This window comes from Chenopodium album, chromosome 20, assembly GCF_948465745.1.
Source record: "Chenopodium album chromosome 20, dcCheAlbu1.1, whole genome shotgun sequence".
NCBI lineage: Eukaryota > Viridiplantae > Streptophyta > Magnoliopsida > Caryophyllales > Amaranthaceae > Chenopodium > Chenopodium album.
The window spans coordinates 37,648,894-37,673,241 of record NC_137853.1 but is presented as its reverse complement, the minus strand read 5'-3'; the positions used below and the strand labels follow the sequence as shown (position 1 = coordinate 37,673,241).

At 32.7% G+C, this 24,348-nt stretch overlaps 3 protein-coding genes across 4 annotated transcripts; 2 read left to right on the top strand and 1 right to left on the bottom strand.

Moving 5' to 3' along the window:
- The first annotated feature begins 877 nt into the window (after nucleotides 1–877).
- LOC145598505 (E3 ubiquitin-protein ligase BOI-like) lies at nucleotides 878–4,506 on the top strand. 2 transcript variants are annotated; one of them, XM_081654868.1, is made up of 4 exons: nucleotides 878–1,325; nucleotides 2,101–2,204; nucleotides 2,959–3,317; nucleotides 3,936–4,506. In XM_081654868.1, exons 2-4 carry the CDS (start codon nucleotides 2,105–2,107, stop codon nucleotides 4,470–4,472), a joined length of 996 nt encoding a protein of 331 aa, XP_081510994.1. In that variant the 5' UTR covers nucleotides 878–1,325; nucleotides 2,101–2,104; the 3' UTR covers nucleotides 4,473–4,506. The 2 variants fall into 2 exon arrangements, with proteins under 2 accessions (XP_081510994.1, XP_081510995.1); XM_081654869.1 differs by lacking the exon at nucleotides 878–1,325 and adding an exon at nucleotides 1,365–1,709.
- A 1,205-nt stretch (nucleotides 4,507–5,711) lies between these two features.
- Nucleotides 5,712–11,141, top strand: LOC145598227 (phosphoenolpyruvate/phosphate translocator 1, chloroplastic-like). Its single transcript, XM_081654559.1, has 9 exons — nucleotides 5,712–6,367; nucleotides 7,886–8,008; nucleotides 8,107–8,259; nucleotides 8,435–8,520; nucleotides 8,638–8,722; nucleotides 8,918–9,037; nucleotides 9,136–9,204; nucleotides 10,445–10,574; nucleotides 10,764–11,141. The coding sequence occupies exons 1-9, from the start codon at nucleotides 5,951–5,953 to the stop codon at nucleotides 10,838–10,840; spliced, it is 1,260 nt and encodes a 419-aa protein (XP_081510685.1). The 5' UTR covers nucleotides 5,712–5,950; the 3' UTR covers nucleotides 10,841–11,141.
- A 2,079-nt stretch (nucleotides 11,142–13,220) lies between these two features.
- LOC145597174 (transcription factor MYB98-like) lies at nucleotides 13,221–18,301 on the bottom strand. Its single transcript, XM_081653330.1, has 3 exons — nucleotides 17,652–18,301; nucleotides 17,100–17,226; nucleotides 13,221–13,811 (listed from the first exon to the last, which is right to left on the bottom strand). The coding sequence occupies exons 1-3, from the start codon at nucleotides 18,299–18,301 to the stop codon at nucleotides 13,221–13,223; spliced, it is 1,368 nt and encodes a 455-aa protein (XP_081509456.1).
- Between the last annotated feature and the right edge of the window lie 6,047 nt (nucleotides 18,302–24,348).

The window sequence follows — 24,348 nt, the reverse complement described above, 5'->3', positions numbered from 1 at the left end:
TTGTTCACATTATACATCCAATGGCCTTTCCAACAATTATCAATGGGCTTATGGGCAATCACATGGATTTGTATAGATAATTTTTGGGTTGCTTTGCTATCAAAATAAAGGATAAACCCTACAAGATTGAGTAAAAATAATATAGGATGATGTCCTTCAAAAAGAAAAATTTGTAGGACTGTGAGCACAAAGGGAAATTATTTACTCAATTTCTATTGACTTGTTAAAAAAAAAAAACTTATAAAAACCATCTCAATGTGTATTGTCAAAAAAAAAAAAAAAAACAATTTATGTATGAAAAAACCCTTATAAAAATCATCTCAATGTGTATTTTTATATATGACTTTTCTTCTAAAAAATATTCTTGTTACTTTTTTTTTTTTTAAATACTTACGAAGTTACGAGTATACTTGTTCAAATCAAAGCAAATTAGAAAAATTTAGACCCGACTAGAATAGATTTCCTTAATTTCGTTTGCTTATCTCATATATCTTTAATTTCATATATGTAAAAATTATAAAAATACACGTTGAAACGAATCAATGAGATCCCCTTAATAATTTTATTTTCTTACAACATTGATGATTTGATGCAAAATTAAAACTAAATTTTAATCAAATCAGACAATCTGATCAAATAGAAAAATTCTAACTAAATTAAAAATTCAATTCAAACCACTTTAAATTAGGTGAAAAAAACATAACCTAAAACCAATTACGGTCAAGGTTTTTTCAAGATCAACCAAAGGCGTTTATGACAATTAAATTAAGACGGGCGGGACCATGGGACACCCATCATGTCCAAACGTTTCTCCATAGCAGTTAATTTCTCATTAGACAAGAAAAAAAAACGGATAGTAACTGCAAAAATAGGAAGAAAAATGAAAAGAAAGTTGCACAAATAAAGATTTCATTCAAAAAAAGAGGAGAGAGAAAATTAGATATGGAGCGAATTTGCTTCTTCTCCCTTTCCTCCCGTACTGTGTGTTGTACAACTCGGATTTTCAGTTTTTTTCTTTTTTTTTTTTTTTTTTTTTGGGCACAATCAAAGCCCACTCCCTCTTCCCTCAACTTTTGCTGCTACATTCTGCTACTGCAGACGACAGTTTTATTATAATTTATTTATTTATTTGTTCATGAATTTGTTTAACGTTTTGTTCTCTCTTTTTCCCTGAAATCCTCCCTAAAAATCCAAATGATTCTTTCTCACCTTCCCTAATTTCTCTCTCTTCCGTACTATTTCATCCTTAATACTTTAAACTACTCCTTACCCACTTCTTAAATCATCCATTTTCATCATCATTTGGTTGGTTTTTTCATTTTAAGGTGAACTTTTTCTTCTGTTTTTCTGGGTTTCTATTGAAATTATTGATTTTGGTTGTGTTTTTTGATGAAATTATCTTGTGGGGTTGTTTTGTTTTGATGTTTTTTCTGATGGGTATCTTCTGTTTTCCTGTTTTTTCTCCTTAATCTGATTATGGTCTGATTAATATGATTGTTGGACCATAAATTTTTGGTTTATATTGTTTTGCTTTGATTTCATGTTATGGTGTTATGAAATCCTGCAAATTTCGGAAATTTCATGAACATCATCAACTTTTGCATAAGCTTGATGGGAATGATGGCTTTGAGAATTGTGAGAATGCTTGTGATAAGGGCAATCCTGCATTTTTCTATATTTCTTGAGGTGTTTATTTTCCTGGATTCTTAGTAAGTTTACTTGTTTTTTTGTTGATTGGCTTTTTATTGACCTTAATGAAGTTGTTCATATTTACATTGTTTCATATGATATGTAGTTTTTGTGTTGGATTCATGATATATGCCATGCTTTACTTATTTCATGGTGCTAGATTATAAGCACAATCAAAAGGTAGTGTGCAAATGTGTGGTTTTTCTGATGGAAGGGAGAATGGTGGAGGCTGAGAGTTGTTTGACCAGTACTGTTTTGGGTATTATGTGTTCTTCTGAATGTGGCACATGAATTTGCAAGTAGCTCTTTGTCTTCCATTTGGTGTAATGTCCTTGGAATATATTATAAAATGTGCTGTGTTATGTCCTTAATAATTGAGTTATAATACTAGTTTGGATGGATTTCATGCAGGAGCATGTTTGGAGCTAATGATACTAATCCTATGCTTCCTGTTCATATGGAGGGTGTCCGGATGCCATACCATGCCAATGTAGTGCCATCAATGCAATTGGATGGTCAGTCCTCTTTAGTCGAGTTCTGTTTGCCTGAATGCTTATTGGTGTTCTTTGTAATCGGATTACTAATACTCTAATAGTACTTGTTTATTTGGACTCCTGATATATGTGGTAAAGCGGTTGGGATTTTTGTCTTCTTCGTCTATTGAAGATTTGCTTCTGCTGGTGTTTATGTAGGGAGTTGGTTAAGGAGATAGTGGTTTTCGATAGTTTGCATACTGCCGTTGAGTTAATGCTTGTGTTTTTGATGTGATTTTCTTCATCCATGCTTGCGTATTGGGAGTCAGTGATTGAGTAGTGAGTTGTTTTTGTCAGTTTGCATACTTTGGTTGGGGTGTTGGAGAATGCTTGACAAGTAACCTCTAATGCACAATTATCTTGTAAATCTTGTTGACGATTGACAAGTAACCTACCTCTAAAGCACAATTATCTTGTTGTTGATTGACAAGTAACCTACCTCTAAAGCACAATTTTCTTGTTGTTGATTGACAAGATTGTCACAATTGATTGTGTGTTTGCCCCTGCCTCATAGTTCAGTATAAGAACCAGTGGTTTCCAGTGTGGTTTTGCTGAGGTCGATGTAGTTGGTTGGAAGACTTGCAATGGCTTTTCATATTTTTCATCAGTGTCATTTACTTTTCATTGTCCTGCTCTAAATTAGACTTGCAGTTTTATGAATAGTCCTGTTTTAGTTCTTCTGGCTGTTGCAATTTTGGATTAATACTGGAATGTGTTGCATTGATCTATATGGCAGCTCTCTTTGGCTGTAATGCTGATATAATGAACATGGCTGGGGACAAGAACTTATCCTTTGTGAATCAACCTGAGAAATTAGGAAGGGGTACACCTGTGTTCAGCCAGCATAAGCTTCCTGTGACCTCGTACGACAATTTTTGCCAGAATGAAGCAGGGCAAGCCAGGAATATGTTGAAGCAAATCCCTGTCTCCACTGGGCTCAAGCTTTCATATGGAGAAGAGGAGCACAATTCTTCCATCACATCTGCTGGTGAAGGCGTAGTTGTTAATCTTTCATCGATGCTGTCCCATAATGACAGTCTGCAAACAGAGTTTGTGCGGCAGAGTGATGAATTTGATCAGTATATCAGGATCCAGGTACATTTTGCTATTCATTTGTGTGTATTTAGTGGTTGCCAAATGCTTCAGCTTACACCACATCCCCCTCCCCCCCCAACCTCCTGCGGAAGAAAACTGTCACGTTATCATCTTGCTTCATATTATATTTAGCTGAACATATTGTGTATGTCTATTAAAGTCACAGCGGATGGTATACACTCGTTTTGTCTGGTTGAACAAAGGTAATCCCATCGGATAGTGATATGTAGTTACTCAAGCTATGTGTTTCTTTGATTATTGCATACTGTTACACAATTAATATCAAATGGAAATAATTGACCAGATTTGTTGTGTTATTATTGATTACACAAGTATTATCAGAATATCAGATGAAGACGTTGTTTTCATTAGTTTAGGTGCTTTAGAAACACGCATGTACAATTTTTCGTCAGACCATTTTTTGTTCAAATAATCTGATAGTCTTACCTCTAAGTTTCTAACTGTTAGCCATTTTGAAAATCACATATAAGTTGGTTTGTACTTCAGGTCAGAAATTTTCAAGAACTTGGGTGCTAAGTGCTAGGTTTATGGGAATGCATTATATTAGGTGTTGTGTGACTTGTGTCAACTTATGCCTTATCTTGCCATTCAAAACAGGAGGAAAACATCAAGAAGGGCATTGCAGAACTGAAGCATCGGCACACAGTTTCTTTATTGAACACTCTAGAGAAAGAAGTCAGTCAAAAAATACATGAGAAAGATGTCGAGATAGAGAACTTGAACCAGAGAAACAAGGAGTTGATGGAGAAAATTAGGCAGATAGCTTTGGAAGCTCAGTCGTGGCACTTGAGGGCAAAGCAAAACGAGTCTCTTGTAAATCTCTTAAGAAACAACATCAATCAAGTCGTTCTACAAGGCGCCACCTTGTTGAAGGAAGGTTGTGATGAGAATATGGCAGATGACGCTGTTTCTTGCTGTAATCAGAGTCTTCAAAATCCACCAGCCAACCATCAAAACCAAACCCCCTCAGGGAAAGAGCTGGTGCATTGCAAAGCATGCAAAAGTATGGAGGTTTCTGTTTTGTTGTTACCTTGCCGGCACTTGTGTCTTTGTACAGATTGTGATGTTTTCATTGACTATTGTCCTGTTTGTCGAGTGAAGAAATCAGGAAGCCTACAAGTATACATGTCTTGAAACTGAAAAAAATAGATCGGATGAATTTGTTGATTAACCAATTTATATATAAAAAATTCTTGTAGGATTTTTTCCTTACTGTCTTCTCATATGGCTTTATCGCGGTCTAGATCTTCATTTCGACTGATTTCTGTTTTGCATAAGCAATGAGGAAATACTTCTGGTGGTATCATCTTGTACAAGGATGTATTAAGTATCTTAGGTACAAATACAAGTACTCAAAAGTGAGTGTCTGATTTGGTTCTATTCATCATTTCTTGCTAGTTGAGAGAAATGGAAAAGGGTCTGTTAAGCTGAATAGGGAAGATTGAAGTACTTTTAAGCTACTTCTGTGATGGTTTATATTCGTGTCAATTAACAATTTCAAGGTAGTATTGAGAATTAGATTTGCCCTTAATATATCAAATTTAATTCCCAACAAATATGAGACAAATGACAATAGATTATTTTGGGAAGGTTTTACCATAATAGAAATTGTGTTGTGCATTATGAATTTTTATATTTCGTATTATAGTTGGAAAAAGATAGATGAAACGTGATATTACTAAATGTTCAATAGTTGTTATATTTATAATATACACGGTACTATTCTAGCATAAAATGAATCATTTTTGTAGCATATCATTGAAATTCATCAAGATGCTATGTGTTAATTTTTTTAGGAAAAAGATGCTATGATTTTAAATGAAACAAGTGTAATATTTTCATAATGGAAATACATTTAACATAATATTGTAAAATGTGATCCTTGTTATAAGATACGGAGTATACAAGTATGTCATGTCACTAGATGTTGTGGTGGAGTCCAGATAAAGCCACATTCAGGTTTTTGAGGAGAAAAATGATAATTCTACATTACTTATGCGGAGTAAAATGTTACAAGCTTATTACATTCGAAAAACCACCTTTCTTGTAATCCATAATATCACAAAATATCCTCTAAAATCAGCCAAATTACTTTATTTAGAAGATTACTTCATACTTCTTTTTAATCATAATCGAATGATTAATTATCAAACTGTTTTTTTTTTAAACTCCTAATTTACCCCATTTATTTAACAACATTCTTTTTAATCAAAATCTCCACTCAAACCTTATTTTACTACACACCAACCCACCAAAAAATCCCATCCAACTCCAAACCAAGAAAAAAGTTAGGAGTATATTCCAATTTCCATATTGACAACTCCATTCACCAACCTCAACAAAATAGAACCAAATTCATTTCATTCCTTCTTTCCCTCAAAATTAAGTCAAAATCTTACCAAAATATTTCCAAAAATACATCAATTGATCCCACAAAATTTGGACATTACCAAATTAATTAAATAAATTAAAATAATAATATTATTGTCATAAATAAAAGCACCAATAAAAAAGCAGAATAAACACACCATTTTCCATACTCTCTCACTCCTCTTCGGCGGAGCCTCCAACGCTTGTTCTTGTTCATCTTCGTCTTCCCCAAATCTCCCAAAATGCAGAGTTCTGCAATTTCAATCTCACCTTCAATTTCCCACCTTAAGCCTCTTCAAAACCCTAATTTTCAAAATCGTCGTCTTTTTTCGATCAATTCACTCCCAATTCGACCTTCCGCCGCCATTTCAGCTTCACGAAGATTAACCCTTGTTAGCAGTTTGAGTGATGAGTCCAGTTTCAATCTGAGCCGTCGATCTTCTTCGTCGAGATTTGATGGGTTGGTTTCTTTGCCGTCGTTGAAGGGGAAGAAGCCGTCGGAAAAGGAGGGTGAGAGTGTTGTTGTTAAAGCGACGTCGTTGCCTGAGAGTGCTGATGCTGATGAAGCTCCTAAAGCGATTTCTCGGACTTTGGAGCTTGGGATTTTGTTTGGGCTTTGGTATCTTTTTAATATCTACTTCAATATTTACAACAAGCAGGTTGTTATTTTTCGCCATTTTTGTTTGTTTTTTTTGTTCATCTTTATAAATTTTCTTACAATATGTTGATTTTTGTTTGTTTTTTTGTTCATAATTATAAGTTTGCTTACACTATGTTGATTTTTGTTTGTTTTTTACCTGATCTTTGTCTAGTATATGCTAAAAGTATGAAAATTTAGATTTATTTTGATTGGCCAATAAATTTAATCTAAATATATTATAAAAAAAAGTGAGAAAAACAAAATTAGAATTTGATTAATAAGTAAATTTAAGGTTTGAAGTTGTTGTAATAGAAGGTGAGAAGAAAATGATGTGGAGGTTTAACTGTTTGATTGATTTTTTGTTTTTCCCTTGTAATTTGGGCAATGGAGTCAAATGGTATATGTCATACAGTGATACTAGATTGATGGATTACAAAGCAATTTAGGTAGCAATGATGGGGTTTGTTGATTGTAGCATCGTGTTCGGTGCTGCTCCCATGTGTACATCTTTGATTGTTCTTTAAGTTTTGAAGCTTCTTGATAAGTGCTTAAACCCTGTTTAGGTGTTGGGGTGCTGTGATCATTTAGGTTGTGTAATTAATGAAATATAGGATTAGGATTTAGTCATTGTTTGTGGGAATTTGAGGATGTGGACTGCGCTTATTTTGGAGGATATTTTCTTTGAAGATATGGGGTATTAATGTGTTCATCGTATTGTATTTGGATATTTGAGAGTGCGGTGGAACTGTGGAATTATGTGGAGAGTGTTTGAGGATATGGTGGAGCTGTGAAAGTATGTGGCATTTAAAGTGCAGGAGGCGGGTACAGTAGAGGTAGTGTACCTGTGTAGGTGATGTTTCCTACCGCTTCTTTTGCGTAAGGTGATCAACTGAGGCATCAAATTTTAGTGTTATTGCTCAAATTTTGGAGCATGGGAGTATATTTAAAACTTCAAATTTTGGCATCTTTGCAAATTGTACTCTGCTCTATTGTACTGCCTCTTTTTCATGATCAAGGCACCCTCACCTTTGGAAGTCAGGGATTGATGAGTACTTCGCTTAAGCCACATACCTAAAATTATTAGTGAAAATATAGAGAATTGATTTCAAGTGTTAATCTAATCATAGATATTATTAAAACTTTTGTCAATATATTTTGAGAGAAATTTATGCTCAAAGTTGTCCTTCAGAATTTATGGGTGCCTTGTATCATGAACTGAGGGTGCACTTTACAACAGCCAGGTATTATGGGATTGTTCTACACTAACTCATTAAGTCATTTGGAGTATAGGTTAGATTGCTGCTTTTCAATGAAATAGTTTTCTCTGAGTGAGAGTGCAAGGATGCTTCATTCTGTTTTGCAGACTGTAAGGTGTCTTGTTGCATGTATATAAAATAGGTCTTAGTTTATGTCTCATGGAGAAATGTATTGATCTGAGGCACATAGGTAAACATTGGTACAATGGTACTGTATAAAGCATTGGTTCTCTACTTGCATCAACTTTTGCTTTAATGATGTATGATGTTCTTTCCTGCAGGTTCTCAAGGCATTTCACTACCCCGTGACAGTCACATTGATTCAATTTGCTGTTGGGTCAGTGCTTGTTATCTTCATGTGGATGTTCAATCTGTACAAGAAACCAAAAGTTAGCGCTGGGCAGGTAGTTCATCAGTCTGTTTGTAAAGCTATTCAGGATACTTTTTTTTTGGGCTGCAGTTTGATGATATTTAAAATATTTTTTTTACTGCTCTTTCACAGCTAGCTGCTATCCTGCCATTGGCAGTTGTACATACCCTGGGCAACCTCTTCACCAACATGAGTTTGGGTAAAGTGGCAGTATCATTTACTCACACTATCAAAGCTATGGAGCCATTTTTCTCTGTTTTACTGTCTGCTGCCTTTTTGGGAGAGGTACATTTCACATGATTTTCATATGTTCTTTTTTACATACATAGAATTGTTGAAATGTGGAAGATTCTCTGATGTGTTTGATAAGCCATTGTTCAGCCAGTGGTTGAAGTATTTATTGTGTTTTGCTACTGATTTGGTTTATGTGTGGGTTAATTTTTAATATCCTTCATTGCAGAATCCCACTCCTTGGGTTGTGCTTTCACTTCTTCCCATTGTTGGAGGGGTGGCTCTTGCATCTGTGACTGAAGCCTCTTTTAACTGGTTAGTGAAATAACTTTCTGACAAGATTTTGTGCTTCCTATTTCCAAGGATCCCGCTGGGTTTTCAGCATGAGTATTATCTGAACTATTTGCTTAATATGTTTTTGTATTCATGAAGGGCTGGATTTTGGAGTGCTATGGCTTCTAATGTGACAAACCAATCCCGTAATGTCCTTAGCAAGAAGGTCATGGTAAAGAAAGAGGTAATTCCTTTTATTTTATTTTGTTGTTTCTGGATTGGTTTTTCTGAAAGCTTCATGATGGGGAATGTCTGACCTTTTCCTGTTGCTTGGTAGTTTTCTTTATTTTGCACCATACATACAGCACGTTGATTTTCTTAATCATTTGTTTGATTGTTGTTTGAGAGTTTAAGTTGATTTCAATTATTTTTTTGACAGGAATCAATGGACAATATTACACTCTTCTCCATAATAACAGTAATGTCCTTTATACTTTTAGCCCCAGCGACTATCTTCATGGAAGGTGTCAAATTTACTCCTACATACATTGAAGCTGCTGTAAGTATACCCTTCTGTAGCGCTTCGTTTTTGCCTGTCGGATATTGCAGACTAATCCTCGTTATGTATTTGCTTATACATTTTTTCTGTTTTGGCAGGGATTGAATGTCCAACAACTATATACAAGGTCCTTGCTGGCTGCTCTTTGCTTCCATGCTTACCAGCAGGTAATCCCCCCACCGCACCCCCCCCCCCCCCCCCCGGATGTTCTAATTGTGTTGTTTTTGCTATTGCAGAACATTTTCATTATAAACTGTACTGTTATTTTGAATCTTGACATGCTTTCAGCATCATATCTTTGCAATTCCGTGTCTCAATCTCATGCAATTGATGATTTGTTGTTGCATGCTTATTGTGCTTTTTGTGTCTGTGGAATTAGTTTTACATGGTAGAATGTAGGAGCCTATGCATTGTTTATATATGGGAGCTGTTGTCAGTATCTGCTTGTCCTGTTCTCCATCTCCCTGTAGGGGATTTATTCCCCATACTCCTGCCTCTCTGTATACCAGGAACCTTTCATTGTTGTCAATGATCATAAGAGTGTCATTGCTGCCATTTCCGTCTCTACTTCCTCCAACATTCTCTCCCCACCTTCTTGTTAGTTCAAGCCACACATATTGGCCTAGGCTTTGAAGGGGGCTTAGATGCCAAATCGCAATGCGTGTTGGTGATTGGGATAGGGGTTTTGCATCTAGTGGGTCTTTCCTTCTGCCCTTTGGTGTTTTGTAGTATCTAACTAGTTAGGGTATCTGGTCCAAAAGTTTATTATTTGATTTTTGGAGAAAAAGAACTTTAGAAAGAGTACGCAGAGTATCACTACTTTTTTTGGTCCCTACAATAAAGTATCCCTTTTATTTGTTTGTTTGTTTTATTTTATTTAATTTTACTTTATTTATTTATTTATTTATTTATTTTTAATCGTGGATGTGTACAAGAAGCAAGTGATGACATTCTTTCTTGCAATTTTTTTTGGCAACTTTACAGTCTTTGGTAGTACATTGGTGAAGCCTAATTATAATTTGTAATAAAATTTTCCATTGGGTTAAATTTTCCATTGGGTTAAATGACATGACATTTACTTTAGTGTCAACTTCAAAATTTCTATTTATTTTGTCATCAAACTTGTGAGGGGTGTAGGGCTAGTAGGAAATCTTTTTAATGTTGGAAATCTCTCGTCATTGGCAGTTCTAATTGTTGTACAAAGGAGATTTATCTACTGTATTGATTAACGATAAATGTTGAGTGATCCCCTGGGATAGTTCGTTTGGAAAAGTATTGTGAAGCCAAGTCTCAACGAGGCTAAATTTATACTTGACAAGTTCCAAAGTCTAATCACACCCTGCTTTAGAGAGACTATCAATTGTCTTATTTTGTTGAAATGTCTAATTTTTTGTTTGAATCTTTCAGGTTTCTTACATGATATTGCAAAGGGTTTCCCCTGTTACCCATTCCGTTGGTAACTGTGTGAAGAGGGTGGTTGTCATCACCAGCTCTGTTTTATTCTTCAAGACACCGGTTTCACCTATCAATGCTCTGGGTAAAGTTTTACTTTTTGATGTGTTTATCTTTGTTCCTTTGCCTGTTTACTTTTATAGCAGACACCATAGTTCCATTCACATTCCTCGTTCTTGTTCCTGAAAAAGGCACTTGAGTTTTCCTTTGTCCAAATGTTAATGCAATGGATTTTCCAGTACTTACATGCTCCACTTTTAATTCTTATTTACAGGCACTGGAATTGCACTTGCCGGGGTTTTCTTGTATTCCCGGGTAAAGCGCATCAAGGCAAAGCCAAAGGCAGCTTAATTTTGACTACTGGGAATGGTTATTAACTTTGTCTCATAATTTCTTTAGGCAAAGAATTTCATTTTCCAACTGGAAGGATTAAGTTCTAGGTCAGATTAGGCATTTGAATATCTTCCTAATATTTTCCATTCAAATGCTTACGAGTTGTGTTTGATCGATCATTGAGAATTCTTGAAATTTCTTATTGACAAACAGTCAATCCTGTAGTTTTTGTTATTCTTTTTAAAGTAGTTTTGATATGTAGAGTCCAAGTCTTACATCCCACTATCAATCCTAATCTGTTTTTTGTTTTTCTTGCTTACTCTTTGCAATCTGTTGATATTTAGTTATGTTTGAATGGAGTTTTAATTAATATTTGTATCACTATCATGACAACAGAAAAAGACATAGACCGTATGTTACACTTAATGCAAATCAAAACCTAATCAGGTTATTGGAACGTGTATTATCTGAAGGCCTGAAGTTGTGTACTCGTGTATATGCCTGTAATATATTTACCCCAATTTGTATTTTGTTTTAAGATTTGAGGTATTGCATGTTAGTTTTATTTACCATCTCTTGTTCGTGGAGTCAGATAGACCAAAAGAGGGACTATTTTCTACATGCATGTAGTTCTGAGTATTGTATATTTGAGCAAATCAGCAGGGAAAAAAATAGCATTGGTCGCACCTTGCAAGGTACAACGAGTTTACAGGGCTAACCAACTACTGTCATTAGGCTGCTCTTACCCTGTCATTAGGCTGTTCTTACCCCTGTCATCAGGTTGTTCTTCCCTGAAACTGGGACTATAATCTTTGTTCCCTAAGTTTGAGGTACTGGACGCTAGACGCCTAGATGTCCAGACCACAGGGGGCAGGATTGCAGGAAGCACAATTTGGGCTAGGTTGGTATGGTTTAGGGGCTTTCAAATTTTTGGGTGCTAGTTATCTGTAAGAGGCACTGGGCAGTTGGTTAACAAACTACGTAATACAAGAAATACGAGTAACAAACATACTTCGTATAAGACTACATGACACACACTTTTTTTTTTTTTGGAAAGAAAGACTGCAAGACGCTCTTCATTATGATGATTTTACAAATTAGTATGAAAAAAATTCTCGTACAGTCGTACTACTATAGTACTCTGTATACTAGTTAAATTTTAGTTCCTTCATCTTTTACTTGCTACGTACCTTTGGACACATGGTTTAAAGAAGAAATTATAGTGGTAAACAAATAGCTTAAAATCTTAATATTCCAATTCTTCTCTAATTCAAGCCGTATTTGCTTAGGCCTTGTCAAGGTGGTGCCCGTGGTGGTCAAAGTGGCTATGGGGTAGAGTAGCAAAAGGGAATATGAAACCCAAGAGGGTGTGGGAGGGGTGGGGGGGGGGGGGGGGGGGGTGGGTGGAGAATGAGTGTAGAGGACTTTGGGGGTATAGAGAGATTAAAGAGAATTATTGAATTGGCCTAACAAACATGAAAGGAAATCGGCTCAGTTGATTACCCTACCCTTTCCTAAAGAGCTCGAAACAAACTATCTCTTAGAGGTATATACTATATAGGCAATAAGCCCATATCCCATTATCCTTAGCACCAAAAAGGATAATGAAGATGATTTATTGAGCATCTAATTCTGCGGATTTCTGTCTTTAATTGGCTAATTAGTGCTCCTATCTTGGCTGTGAATGAGGCACTTTGACTCGCTATTAAGTTGGGGGAATAGAGCATAACAAAGTTAACTTATTTATTTAACTTAATTAATATGCAATTAGTGCCACATTTTACATTTTTGACTGATAAATTAACGTGACTTGGTCAAGTAATAATAACATGGGAAAGGCTAATTCAAAGAGGGAATTTAGTATACAAGTGTATTCAAGTGTGTTGAAACAAAAGGTTTAATTGTATTAACTGGATTTAGTGCAGTCTTAAAAGAAAGAATCCTAGTCTCTTAAAAGTGTTACTCATATTTGTTAGTTTAAAGTACTAATTTACTCTGTTGTGTCAATTTTAAATACCAATGCAATAGCTAACATCTTCTAAAAACTTGTGCATAACCTTAAACGATAATTAATATAACCGAAAAAGTATCCCATTACTACTCTTATTTCATAGACTGCATCACAAATTCACAACAATAATCTTTAACAATATTATATATGATATTTTTCAAGACAGCTACAGTCAAGATTCAAGAACCATATAACAGAAATAACAACCAACAATTTATAAAAGTTTCCCACACAAAACAACACAATACCAGTCAACAAGACTATCCCTTAATACATGGTGATCATCAACACCACAAAATTCTAGAAAATACTTATAAAAATAAAAAGTTTTAATACTATTTTTTTTTGACAAAAACAACCCTTAATAATATAACATACTCACTTCATTTAGAGATTAACCTGATTAATCATGTCCACCAAATCAAACTCCATCTTCACACCATGCTGCATCACATTTGGACCAAAATGACCCTGAGATCCATTCACAATCTCAGCCAAGCCCTGCCCATCACTGCCACGGTTGTCGCCGGGTGATCCATAGTCAAGCAGGGAGTCAATGCTGCTCTCCTCAAACATCTGAGCATCAAAGTTGAAGTCAGGAACTTCACTGAAGTCATACTCTGGCTGCACTAGCTCACCCAAGCTCGAGTTCGAGGACCCGCCAGTTGGGTGATCATTTGGTGATTCAGAATTAACAGCAGGAGGATTGGGATAAGCAAGTGGCTTCTTCCTACAACCAGCATTGATTTTTTCAAGAGTTAAGCCTTTGATGTAGTCTTCCAACAGAAAACTGTGATTTGGGTTCTTAGTCTTGCATTTTCTCTTGGAAAATTGCCTTCTTTTGGTTGCATTCCAATGGTTTTTGATGGAGTTTTCAGTCCTTCCTGGTAGCAGCTTTGCAATTTCAGCCCATTTGTTGCCTATCTCTGTATGGGCATTGATCAGGATCCTGTCTTCATCTTCTCTCCACCCGTCTTTCTGTACAAAATTAATATTCACGTGTGTTACTTTAGGATGTCCAGAAAAAGATGTTACGTTTTTTAAAACTATTGTTGGAGTATAAAATTCTGTAAGTTTATTTATGTAATTAATTTGTTAACCTTAGGCCAAACCAAAATCTCTCTGTATATATTGTGAATAATGTTTAATAAGAAACATGGCAAATTATGTCACAAAAAAGTATGTGAATGGTCCAACTAGTACAAAATATGTCCAACTTCGGGTCGGGTTGGTTCGGGTCGGGTCAATTTCAGTATCGGGTCAAGTCCGGGTCAACTCCACTTCGGGTCGAGTATAGTCAAATCGGATCATCTTTGTGTTCAGGTCAATTTCAGGTCACGGGTCGGATTTTTCGGGTCGGGTCAGGATTACCGGCTCTATATTTAACTGAATTGTATACCTTACTAAGAATCTAAGATCGTATCACAAAAAAGTATGTGAATGGTCCAACTACTATATTATAATAGTCGTTTAAAATTATGTCATCATATATTTATATGCTATAATATTAGATCGATATGATCATTATTATTTCCAAAATATAGGGTTATATGTTTTTGGGGTGAAAACTATCATGTTTCCTTATCTTGCTAAGTATGGTGAATCAATGTTTATGTCTCTTGGAATGGGTTTGTTTGTTTGCTTTAAATGCCAACTTAAAAGCTTGTCAACTTTTGCCATTTAAATTAAGTAGAAGTATTTTATATCGTTTTGTAAGGGCACATTTTTTCTATATCGTTTTGTAAGGGCACATTTAAATTTGAATAATATATGTACTTGCATTTTTGTTATTGCTCTTAAGTATGATGTGTCTTAGAAAAATAAGCTTTAGAGGAAAAATAAATGGTAGGAATACTACAAAAAATTAAAATGCTTTTAGCTAGCTCGACGGAAATACATGTGGTTGGCAAAACCAGTCAAAAGTCGGCTGTTAGTATTGGAAACTAAAATGCTTTCGTTTTTTTTAATTCCATTTACGGGTATAATAATATTAATAATAATAATTATAATCTTTTGAGTTTATAATAAATTCCTTTTTATAATAATAATAATAATAATAATCCGTGATAATAATAAAAATTATAAATAATTCTTAAAATAAAATTATAATAATAAAAATCATTTCGACGATTTATACCAATTTATTTGGTTAAAATATTACGGGCATATGGTATGAAATAGTACCTAATCCTTTTTTTTTTAATTTATTTTTACGGTTAAATTATATAGATTAATTCGTTAGTTTACCTTTTCTAATTACTTCTTTTATTAGTGTATCAAAAAGATGTGTTAGAACTTGTAATTATAATATAGAGAGAACAATTTAAATATCAAATCACGTTTGTATTATAATTTTGTCAATATTTATAATACATTTTGTTTTGGTGAAAACTATAACTTCTTTCGTTAATTTTTGTTAATATGTTTTGACTTTTGACATAATTACAAACTCTAATTTGACAATTTTTTTGTATTTAGAAATGATAGAACGTAGTCGTGCATTGATGACAAAAAACATAAATCGTTGAGCTTGTGACAATAGAAACGTGTCAAATATAAAAGAATGAGAAAGTACGTTACTATACAAAAAAAATGGATAAATTTATTATTGTGCATTTACATATTTACATTTAGCCTTAAGATCTATATCATGTAACGATCCAAATTTGTTTGTATTTTAAGGTAACTTTTATGATTATTTTTTCATTAAATGTAAAGGAAGACTAGGTTCATAAATAATATGGCAGTCTTAGGATGTAAAAATAATAATAATAAGGAAGTGTAGTTCACGTTTTTTCAATATTTATTTTTAAATTTTTTCTTTATATTTTTTTTGCTTGTTTGTAAGAATGAAATTATTTAACTTTTACATTATATTATCAATAAGTTCACACTTGGCAATATTAAGGTAGAAACCAGCCACTAATTGGTTCACATGATGATGTGTGCATTTAAAAATTTCATGTGAGATCGTAAAATTGTCACAATAATGTATATTTTCATAATATTAATTTTCGTAAATTTTTACTTTTTGAAGTCATAAATTGTTGAAGTTGTACATTGACAAATGCGATTAAAAAAAAACATGTCAACTAAAAAAAGTATCAAAAGTATTATTTAATTTATTATTGTGCTGTTACATTTAACCTTAAGATCTATATCATTCAACGGTCCATATTTGTTTTTATTTTAAGGTAACTTTTATAATTATTTTTCATTAAATGTAATTATGTAAAGGATGACTCGGCTCATGAATAATATGCCAAGTCTTAGGCTGTAATAACAATAATGAGGAAGGATAGTTCATGTTTTTTTTTAAAAAAAAATAAAATAAAATTGTATAACACTTTTCAATTTATACATTTTATTATCAGTAAGTTGACACTTGGCAGTATATGAATAATTTCTGGCCTCTAATTGGATTACATGATGATGTGTGCATTTTAAATTTCATGTGAGATCTTGTAATCGTCACAATAATGCATATTTACGTAATTTTTACTTTTTGAAGTCGATAATGTATATTTTCGTAATTTTTACTTTTTGAAGCCATAAATTGTTGAACTTTTACATTGACAAATGCGATAAAAAAACTTGTCAACTAAAAAAAGAAAAAGAAAGTATCAAAAAATATGGTATAAATTATTATTGTGTTGTTACATTTAACCTTAAGATCTATATCATTCAACGGTCCAAATTTGTTTTTATTTAAGGTAACTTTTATAATTATTTTTCATTAAATGTAAATTAAAGGATGACTCGGATCATGAATAATATGCTAGTCTTAGGCTGTAATAACAATAATGAGGAAGGATAATTCACGTTTTTTTTAATAATTTTTTTTTAAAACAACTTTTCAGGTTTTACATTTTATTATCAGTAAGTCGACACTTGGCAATATTTGAATAATTTCCGGCCTCTAATTGGATTACATTATGAATTGTGCATTTAAAATGTTTTACTAAATACCAAAATGCAAGGTTGTAAACATAGCATGCATAGATTTATTGCATGTATATTCAAACTGTTTTCCTCTTCTATGCTCTATATAGTAAAATCTTAATTCCCTAAGTTCCCTAGGATACCATTTTTGACACTTGCACTTATTTTTTTTTATGGGTTTGTAACGTTTGTTGGACTAAATAAAAGGCGACATCTTATGTAGGAGGCAACAAATTTAGCATACATTCAAAAAATATAAAATAATAGTACGTAATAAATGATTAATTAATTTTTAGTAAAATAAATGGTGAGGAATTAATTTACCTTAATATCTGGTTTTAAATGATTATGCCATCTCTCGCGACATTGTTTTCCTACTCTCCCATGGAGCAATTGAGCAATCTGAGACCATTTCTTAATGCCATAGCGGTCCACCAACTCAACTAAGAGGCTACATTTGCATGCATAAAAATTCATTAAAAATGATAAAAAAAAAAAATAAATAAATAAATTAAATAAAATTAATACTCGTACCAAGAAAGAATGTATAGAGTTTAAAATTCGTATTCATTTCGTAAAATAAAAGCTATATACATGCGAAAAATCGTAAGACAATTTTATTAAACTGAGAATAATAGATGTGAACTTTTTAAATCGAGTACGTATATTTTTTTCCGTAAAAGTAATTAACGTAATTTTTTTTTTGAACGATAATCAAAAGTAATTTTTTTTTAAAAAATAAATAAATTATGCTTATAACAATTGAATAAAAAAAAATGCACATTTGTTTCAAAATATATGCGTGTATAAAAAAAAAAAAACAAAAACAAAAACAAAAAAAAAACAAAAAACATAAAAAATGTGATTGCTACTAACTCATCCTCTTCCTTAGACCATTGGCCCTTGACTGGAGTAGACTTCTTTTTGCGTTGCTCCCTTCCTCCTTTTCTCACCACGGGTGTCGTAGAGAGACGGTCCGAAACCAAGGTGGTTGTGGTCACCGGAGTTGTGCATGAGACTTCATCTGAAGGCCGATAATTTGTTGGCCCTAAATACTCATAGTAGCTAAAAGGGTTATAGCTTTGAGCATTAGGACTTATCATGTTCATGGGGGTGATTATAGGAGAATGCCCTAAGACACCAATTCCCCCTTCATTTTGATTGATGTTGTCTATGAGAGGAACCAATGCAACATTAGTTGTTGCATGATCCATAAAGGGTTTAGTCTCATAGAAATCAAAATTTGGTACACACTCAAAAGGAGAATTATCATAGGACTCCAAACAATTTTGTTGATGAATGGGGTAAAAGGTATTTTGGTTTGGGGATGATCCATGGAGATCGAGGTTGAGATCGAAATTCTCAAGGGGGTGATGAAGATCTTGGAGGAAATTGGTACCACCCTTTGATAGCAAAGCATTCTCTAAGGTGAATTGATCATCTCTTGGGTTTGAGTGATTATTTTGAGGAATGAATAATGAGGGATTAGGGGAAAACTTTTCCCTAAAATTTGCCTCAAAATCCATCAAAGATGGTGTAAAGGGGTAAGAGAGGGAGGAAGAGAAGGAGCAAAAGGGAGAAAGTTTGGGTTGGTTTCAAGAGTTGGTTTCTACTATGCTCTTTTAATTTCTCTCCTTTCAGCTTAAGGCAGAAGATATATAGAGGTATTTATCTGTTGTGTTAGGATTGAAGAATTGTGACTGTTGATCTCTAATGCATCCAATGGCTTAGCATGCTTGTCATATGTGAACACATTGAGATATCAGAGTGATACTGAATCACTTACAGAGCCTATAGGGATACGGCACGTGGAAAAATGGTCTATATATTGATATTTAAATATAAACAATTGATTACTTTCTATGTTAATAAATGGGATGATATAAATGTAATTTATGTTATGATCACACTAATTTTTATTTTTCCCAGCATTATGGTAATATTGGTCAAAGAGAGACCTTGACGAGATTAATTGCATTATTAAAGTAATTAAGGATGAGCTTTGTTAAAACTGGATGCATTTTTTTATAGCAGTCGTTTGAAATATGTCTATGACAGTATTTTAATGATAAAGCAATATGATCGGTTCATTTTTTAATATTATAAGATGGACCTAGTTAGTCTTTTAATATCTATAACGCAAATATAATTTCTGAAAATTTAATCAAAGAAAAAAAAATTCAAAAAAATATTGATTATTTTTTTTTATAAGAAAAAAAATATATAAAATTAAAATTACATAAATGTAACTAAAATTTAGACAAATAAAAAAATATAGTTAATACTATTTTATATCAAAACTTAAGAAATACGAAGTATATTTTATTACTTGAAGAAAAATAATTCAATTATAAATTGCATAATCATTAAATTATTATGATAGATTGATAGCTATATTTTAATTCACCACTATAAAATTTATACCGATATTGAGGTCGGTCTTTGCCTCTTTACATAGCAACACTAGCTACATCAGTGCAATTATATTTAATTTGCCTCTTTACAATAAAAAATAAAATAATAAAAAAAACGAGCACATTGTTTAAACTATAAAGTACTTTTATTGCTCTCAATTTCCAAAATCCGAGAAGCAAAATCATTATTTGAGTTAGTGCCACAAAACATGAGCATGGAGTTGAGATAAATTACGTATGACATTTAAGTTTTTACTCAAAGAAGTCTACAAAACATTTCATCACGAGTATAATTACAATTTTACCCTTATTTATGAATTTAGTGGGACTTTAGAAAGCTCCTTTTTATAGGGTAGGCAATGGAAAGAATACAGATTGAAGAAGTGAGCACGCACGCATAATAAAGATGGAAATACCATACAAATAAAATTTAATAAATAGAGGTATATTAAATACGAGTACAAACATAAAGTAATATTTCAAGTTTAATAAATGATTTATGTTGTCCCATAACAACTTATTTTCTTTTTTTAATGTCTTTTGTTCCTTTTAAGATTTGAGCCTTCTAAAATAGGAAGCTAACTAGCTAAGCAAAATACTTTTAGAGACGGTTTAAAGTTAATGTCACTTACAATTAAGCAAGCAAAATGTTAGAATTTGTGTGTTTTTTTTTTTTTTAAAGTACAAAATAAATATAAGTACAAAGTTCGTTTTATAGCTAACGAAATAATCTACTCCGGACTAGTATATATAATTATATATACGCACATAAATTTTTAATATTCAAATGCTAGTAGGCTAAAAAAAGGTAATAAATAAAATAAAATTGGTACTCCCTCTGTTTTTTTTCTATGCATCAGTTTGACCGCCACATTTGCTGAGACACTACTTTGACATAAACATCTTTAATTGTGTATTAGTAAAAATTGTAACAAAATTATATTATGAAACTAGACATTATGACGAATCTAGTGATATATAAAACATTTATTCATTTAGAGGTGAAAAAATTAAGTCAACCATGGTATGTGAATAGTGCAATTGTCAAAGTGATGCATAAAAAAAAAACGGAGAGAGTATGTGCTAAATTTGCAACGATTTCGTGAACTCAAGCCTACCATGGACATTTATGATAACATATAATGGTCATATATGGTTCCAAATGACATTATATGACCCTAAGATTTATCCCTTGAGGTCTCAAGATTTTTCGCCACCGGACCCCGTAACCTCATCAATTCCTCAAAAAGCGTGGATAATAGCCTTCAATTTTGGAATTTTTTAACCTTTTTTCGCCCGGAAATAAAAATTGCTGAGTTGTTTACTATAGTCCCTAATATTCTCCGGGAGTCCAATTGGGTGGGTGGAACCATCCAATATGCCTTAAAATGGTCAATTTACCCGTTTCAAACTTGCACCGATTTTGTGAACTTAAGCCTAACACGGACATTTTTGACAACATATAATGGCCATATATGGTTCCAAACGTCATTATATGACCCTAAGATGTATCCCCTAGGGTCTAAAGACTTTTCGCCACCGGACCTCGTAACCTCATAAATTCCTCAAAAAGCGTGGATAATAGCCTTCAATTTTGGAATTTTTTGACCTTTTTTCGCCCGGAAATAAAAATTTGCGAGATGTTTACCATGGTCCCTAATATCCTCCGGGAGTCCAATTGGGTGGGTGGAACCATCCAATATGCCTTAAAACGGTCAATTTACCCGTTCTAAACTTGCACCGATTTCGTGAACTTAAGCCTACCACGGACATTGTTGACAACATATAATGGTCATATATGGTTCCAAACGTCATTATATGACCCTAAGATGTATTCCCTAGGGTGTAAAGACTTTTCGCCACCAGACCCCGTAACCTAAAAAATTCCTCAAAAAACGTGAATAATAGCCTTCAATTTTGGAATTTTTTTACCTTTTTTCGCCCGCAAATAAAAACTGTCGAGATGTTTACCATGGTCCCTAATACCCTCCGAGAGTCCAATTGGGTGAGTGGAACCATCCAATTTGCCTTAAAACGGTCAATTTACTCGTTTTCGTACACGCCTCTTGTATTGGCTATAAGCTTTCATGTGGCCTGTACGTAGCTGGATAATGGTCATACATGGGTCGAAACAATATCATGTGACCCCTGGATGCATCCCGTAATGTTCCGTGAAATTCCGACATCGTGTCCTGACACCTCCTAAATCGCTCCGATTTCGTGTATTATAGCCTTCATATTTTCATCTATATATCATTTTTTTTCACTTGGAGAGATTATGCATCCAAGTACTTTCAAGGTTCTCAAAGGGCTTTGGGAGTCATAAATAGTGCCCGGAAACATATAATTCATCCTTAATCATCATGTCTTAAGGGCCTTGGGAGACAAATAATATTTGATTAGACCCGTCTCAGTTAGCTCGCTTATTTGTAATACTTAAACCTTTTAGTTATATACTTAATTTAACTAAGTCGCTTAATTGTTATACTTAAACCGCCTTTTTAGTTATATCCTTAATTTTCGTATAAAAAAAATAATAATAAAAAAAAAGTTTTATCTTAATTAAATATAAAAACATGCCTATGTTTTTTGCATGGACATTTTCCAACTAACAAATTTTCTTTCTTTTTATATACTCTAACTTCTAGCTATTAAGTAACAAAAGCTATCTTCAGTCTTTCCCATTTTTGGTGTAGGAGAATCCAACATATATTGTTTCATAAATGAGAATACAAGCTTATCGGACACATAATTCTTACTACGAATAAATGTCGAATTTACTAAATTAGGTTGTCATTTTCATGACCACCTTTGTCTTAAATCAGCAAACATGTCAACAAAAATTAATGATCTCATTACATACTTATTGAATCAAATTTAAGAGAAATTAATAATCCCATTGCATACTTATTGAATCAAATTGTAATGAATCCTTTATATTTTCTGACGTTACATACTTACAATTCTATGAACTTCAATGCTCTATATATAGTATCTAAAATGTGACAAATTATATTTTTGAATCACTTTCTTTAAATTGTTTTAAAACATTATAACATTATTTGTAACTTGTTAATGCACAACTTTGAACATATTTATCTTTGAATTCTGTAATTTTTTTTTTTAATAGAGGTATATGGTTATTTTTTTGGGGGTGCAAATTAAATAAAGGTATAAATATTGTTATTGATGTATATAGAAAGTATGCCTTGAACAAAGCTTAGTGATGAATTGAAGAGGATTTAGTATTTGATTTTGTTGGTCATGGTATTTTTTTTTAAAAAAAATACTGCAGAAAATTGATAATTCCTTTGTTTATAAATAATTGAACGCTACTTTAATTAGGACATTCGTCAATGCAAATTTAACCTTAAACATAAATATATTCAATACTTATGTACTAGTTAAACCATGGAAAAAATTATAGTTATGTAGTATAAATTGAGACTAATGCAACATTATATCACACGGTAGCATCTAGATTTCTATACTTCGTAGTTCAAAACTCGAGCCTGGTCCAAAATAGACTGAAAAGCCCACTTTAGTCCGATAAGTCTAACATTATTTTATAGGTTTGGGTACAAGATTTTATGCATAGGTCTGGCCTGATTTTTTATACATCTAAAATGTTGATATGGGAATTAGTCTTGTGCACCTTAGATAGGTGCAACAACATAAAAAAAAAAAAAATAAATAAATAAATAAATAAATTCAACACTACGCTCTACAAAATGAACATTTAGTAAAAAAATATGAACATGAAAAAAAATGAACATTTAATAATAGAAAATGAACACGTAAAAAAAATGAACATTTAATACTTATAATGCATATGTTTCATAATCATATTATTTTTTATTTCTTTAAATTTTTATGTTCATAATTAAATGCATTATATTCATAATAATATTTTATATGTTCATATATAATTTCAAATATTCATAATGTAAATATGTAGTGTTGTTCATGAAATATTAATTAAATCTGTTTATACATAATTTTTTTTTCTTAAAGGTTTATGTTCATATTTTTTTACATATATGTTCACCTTTTAAATGCTTATATTCACTTTAAGAAAACCAATGCTTACGCTCATATTTTGAAATGTTATGTTCACATTCTGAAATGCATAAGATCATATTTTTTTTATACCTATGTTCACTTTCTGAAAAGCTAATGTTCACATCTAAGGGAGCCTATGCATATGTTCAATTTTGCATGATTATGTTCATTGATAAAAAAAAATGCAGAAAATCAAATAAAATTCAATTCGTTAGAATTAAGAAAATCATATACTACCTCCGTTAACATATAGTTGCAACTTTAGAATATTTTATGTCTCTCAAATAATACCCCAAAGTTGCTACTAAATGTTAACGAAGGTAGTAACCTAATCAATCGAAGTTAATCACAAAGTCACCACATAAGATGATAAGAAATCGAAAATCACACATTTTTATGCCTATGTTCACTTTCTGAAAAACTAATGTTCATATTTTTTTATACCTATGTTCACTTTCTGAAAAACTAATGTTCATATTGTGCTGTTGTTACACCTATTTTTAGGTGCATGAGTGTGCACCTAAGAATATGATGTTGTACACCCGGTATCTTTTTTTTTTTTTTTTTTTTTCACCATGAACCCGCTTTATATGAGAAAGTATATCTTAAAGAGATTTAATAAATCAGCTATGTACCTATGTTATCGGAACTACTTGATATGATCTTCGTGGCAGAAGCAATAACTCTTCATCGTGACGTACATTCGAAAAGGGTATTAAAAACCTATCTAGACGATGATCTACTTGTCACAAAGATTGTTTGAGGAATTTGGCTTGTGGCCCACATTATAGATGAAGTCTGGTTCTAACTGATTACTCATTAATTCCAAACTCTGGTTTTAGAATCATTAGGTATTTGTTGTATCCCATCACATTTTTATTTGATGTGCTTGTATTTCACATCAAATTGATGATTGTGAATTTGTGATCATTCTCCCTTACAATTTCTGGCATTGGGCTAATTTACGTATCCGGAAACGCTTGTTGAGTGAAGTGTCGTTGTGTCGATCTACTAGATTGTACGTCTACAAATCACCTTGACCTTATCTAGATAAAAGATTAAGGGTTTTTCTAAGCTATGCACCTATGCCCCTCAGG

What these genes read in the sequence shown, in the direction of transcription:
- LOC145598505 (XM_081654868.1), top strand. Translation starts at nt 2,105, where the DNA reads ATGTTTGGAGCTAATGATACTAATCCTATGCTTCCTGTTCATATGGAG. An exon ending in GCCATCAATGCAATTGGATG is followed by an intron (nt 2,205 to 2,958) that starts GTCAGTCCTCTT and finishes TCTATATGGCAG; the next exon opens with CTCTCTTTGGCTGTAATGCT. An exon ending in ATCAGTATATCAGGATCCAG is followed by an intron (nt 3,318 to 3,935) that starts GTACATTTTGCT and finishes CATTCAAAACAG; the next exon opens with GAGGAAAACATCAAGAAGGG.
- LOC145598227 (XM_081654559.1), top strand. Translation starts at nt 5,951, where the DNA reads ATGCAGAGTTCTGCAATTTCAATCTCACCTTCAATTTCCCACCTTAAG. An exon ending in CAAAAGTTAGCGCTGGGCAG is followed by an intron (nt 8,009 to 8,106) that starts GTAGTTCATCAG and finishes GCTCTTTCACAG; the next exon opens with CTAGCTGCTATCCTGCCATT. An exon ending in CTACATACATTGAAGCTGCT is followed by an intron (nt 9,038 to 9,135) that starts GTAAGTATACCC and finishes CTGTTTTGGCAG; the next exon opens with GGATTGAATGTCCAACAACT.
- LOC145597174 (XM_081653330.1), bottom strand. Translation starts at nt 18,301, where the DNA reads ATGGATTTTGAGGCAAATTTTAGGGAAAAGTTTTCCCCTAATCCCTCA. An exon ending in TGGTCTAAGGAAGAGGATGA is followed by an intron (nt 17,227 to 17,651) that starts GTTAGTAGCAAT and finishes ATGCAAATGTAG; the next exon opens with CCTCTTAGTTGAGTTGGTGG. An exon ending in ATTTAAAACCAGATATTAAG is followed by an intron (nt 13,812 to 17,099) that starts GTAAATTAATTC and finishes AATTTTGTACAG; the next exon opens with AAAGACGGGTGGAGAGAAGA.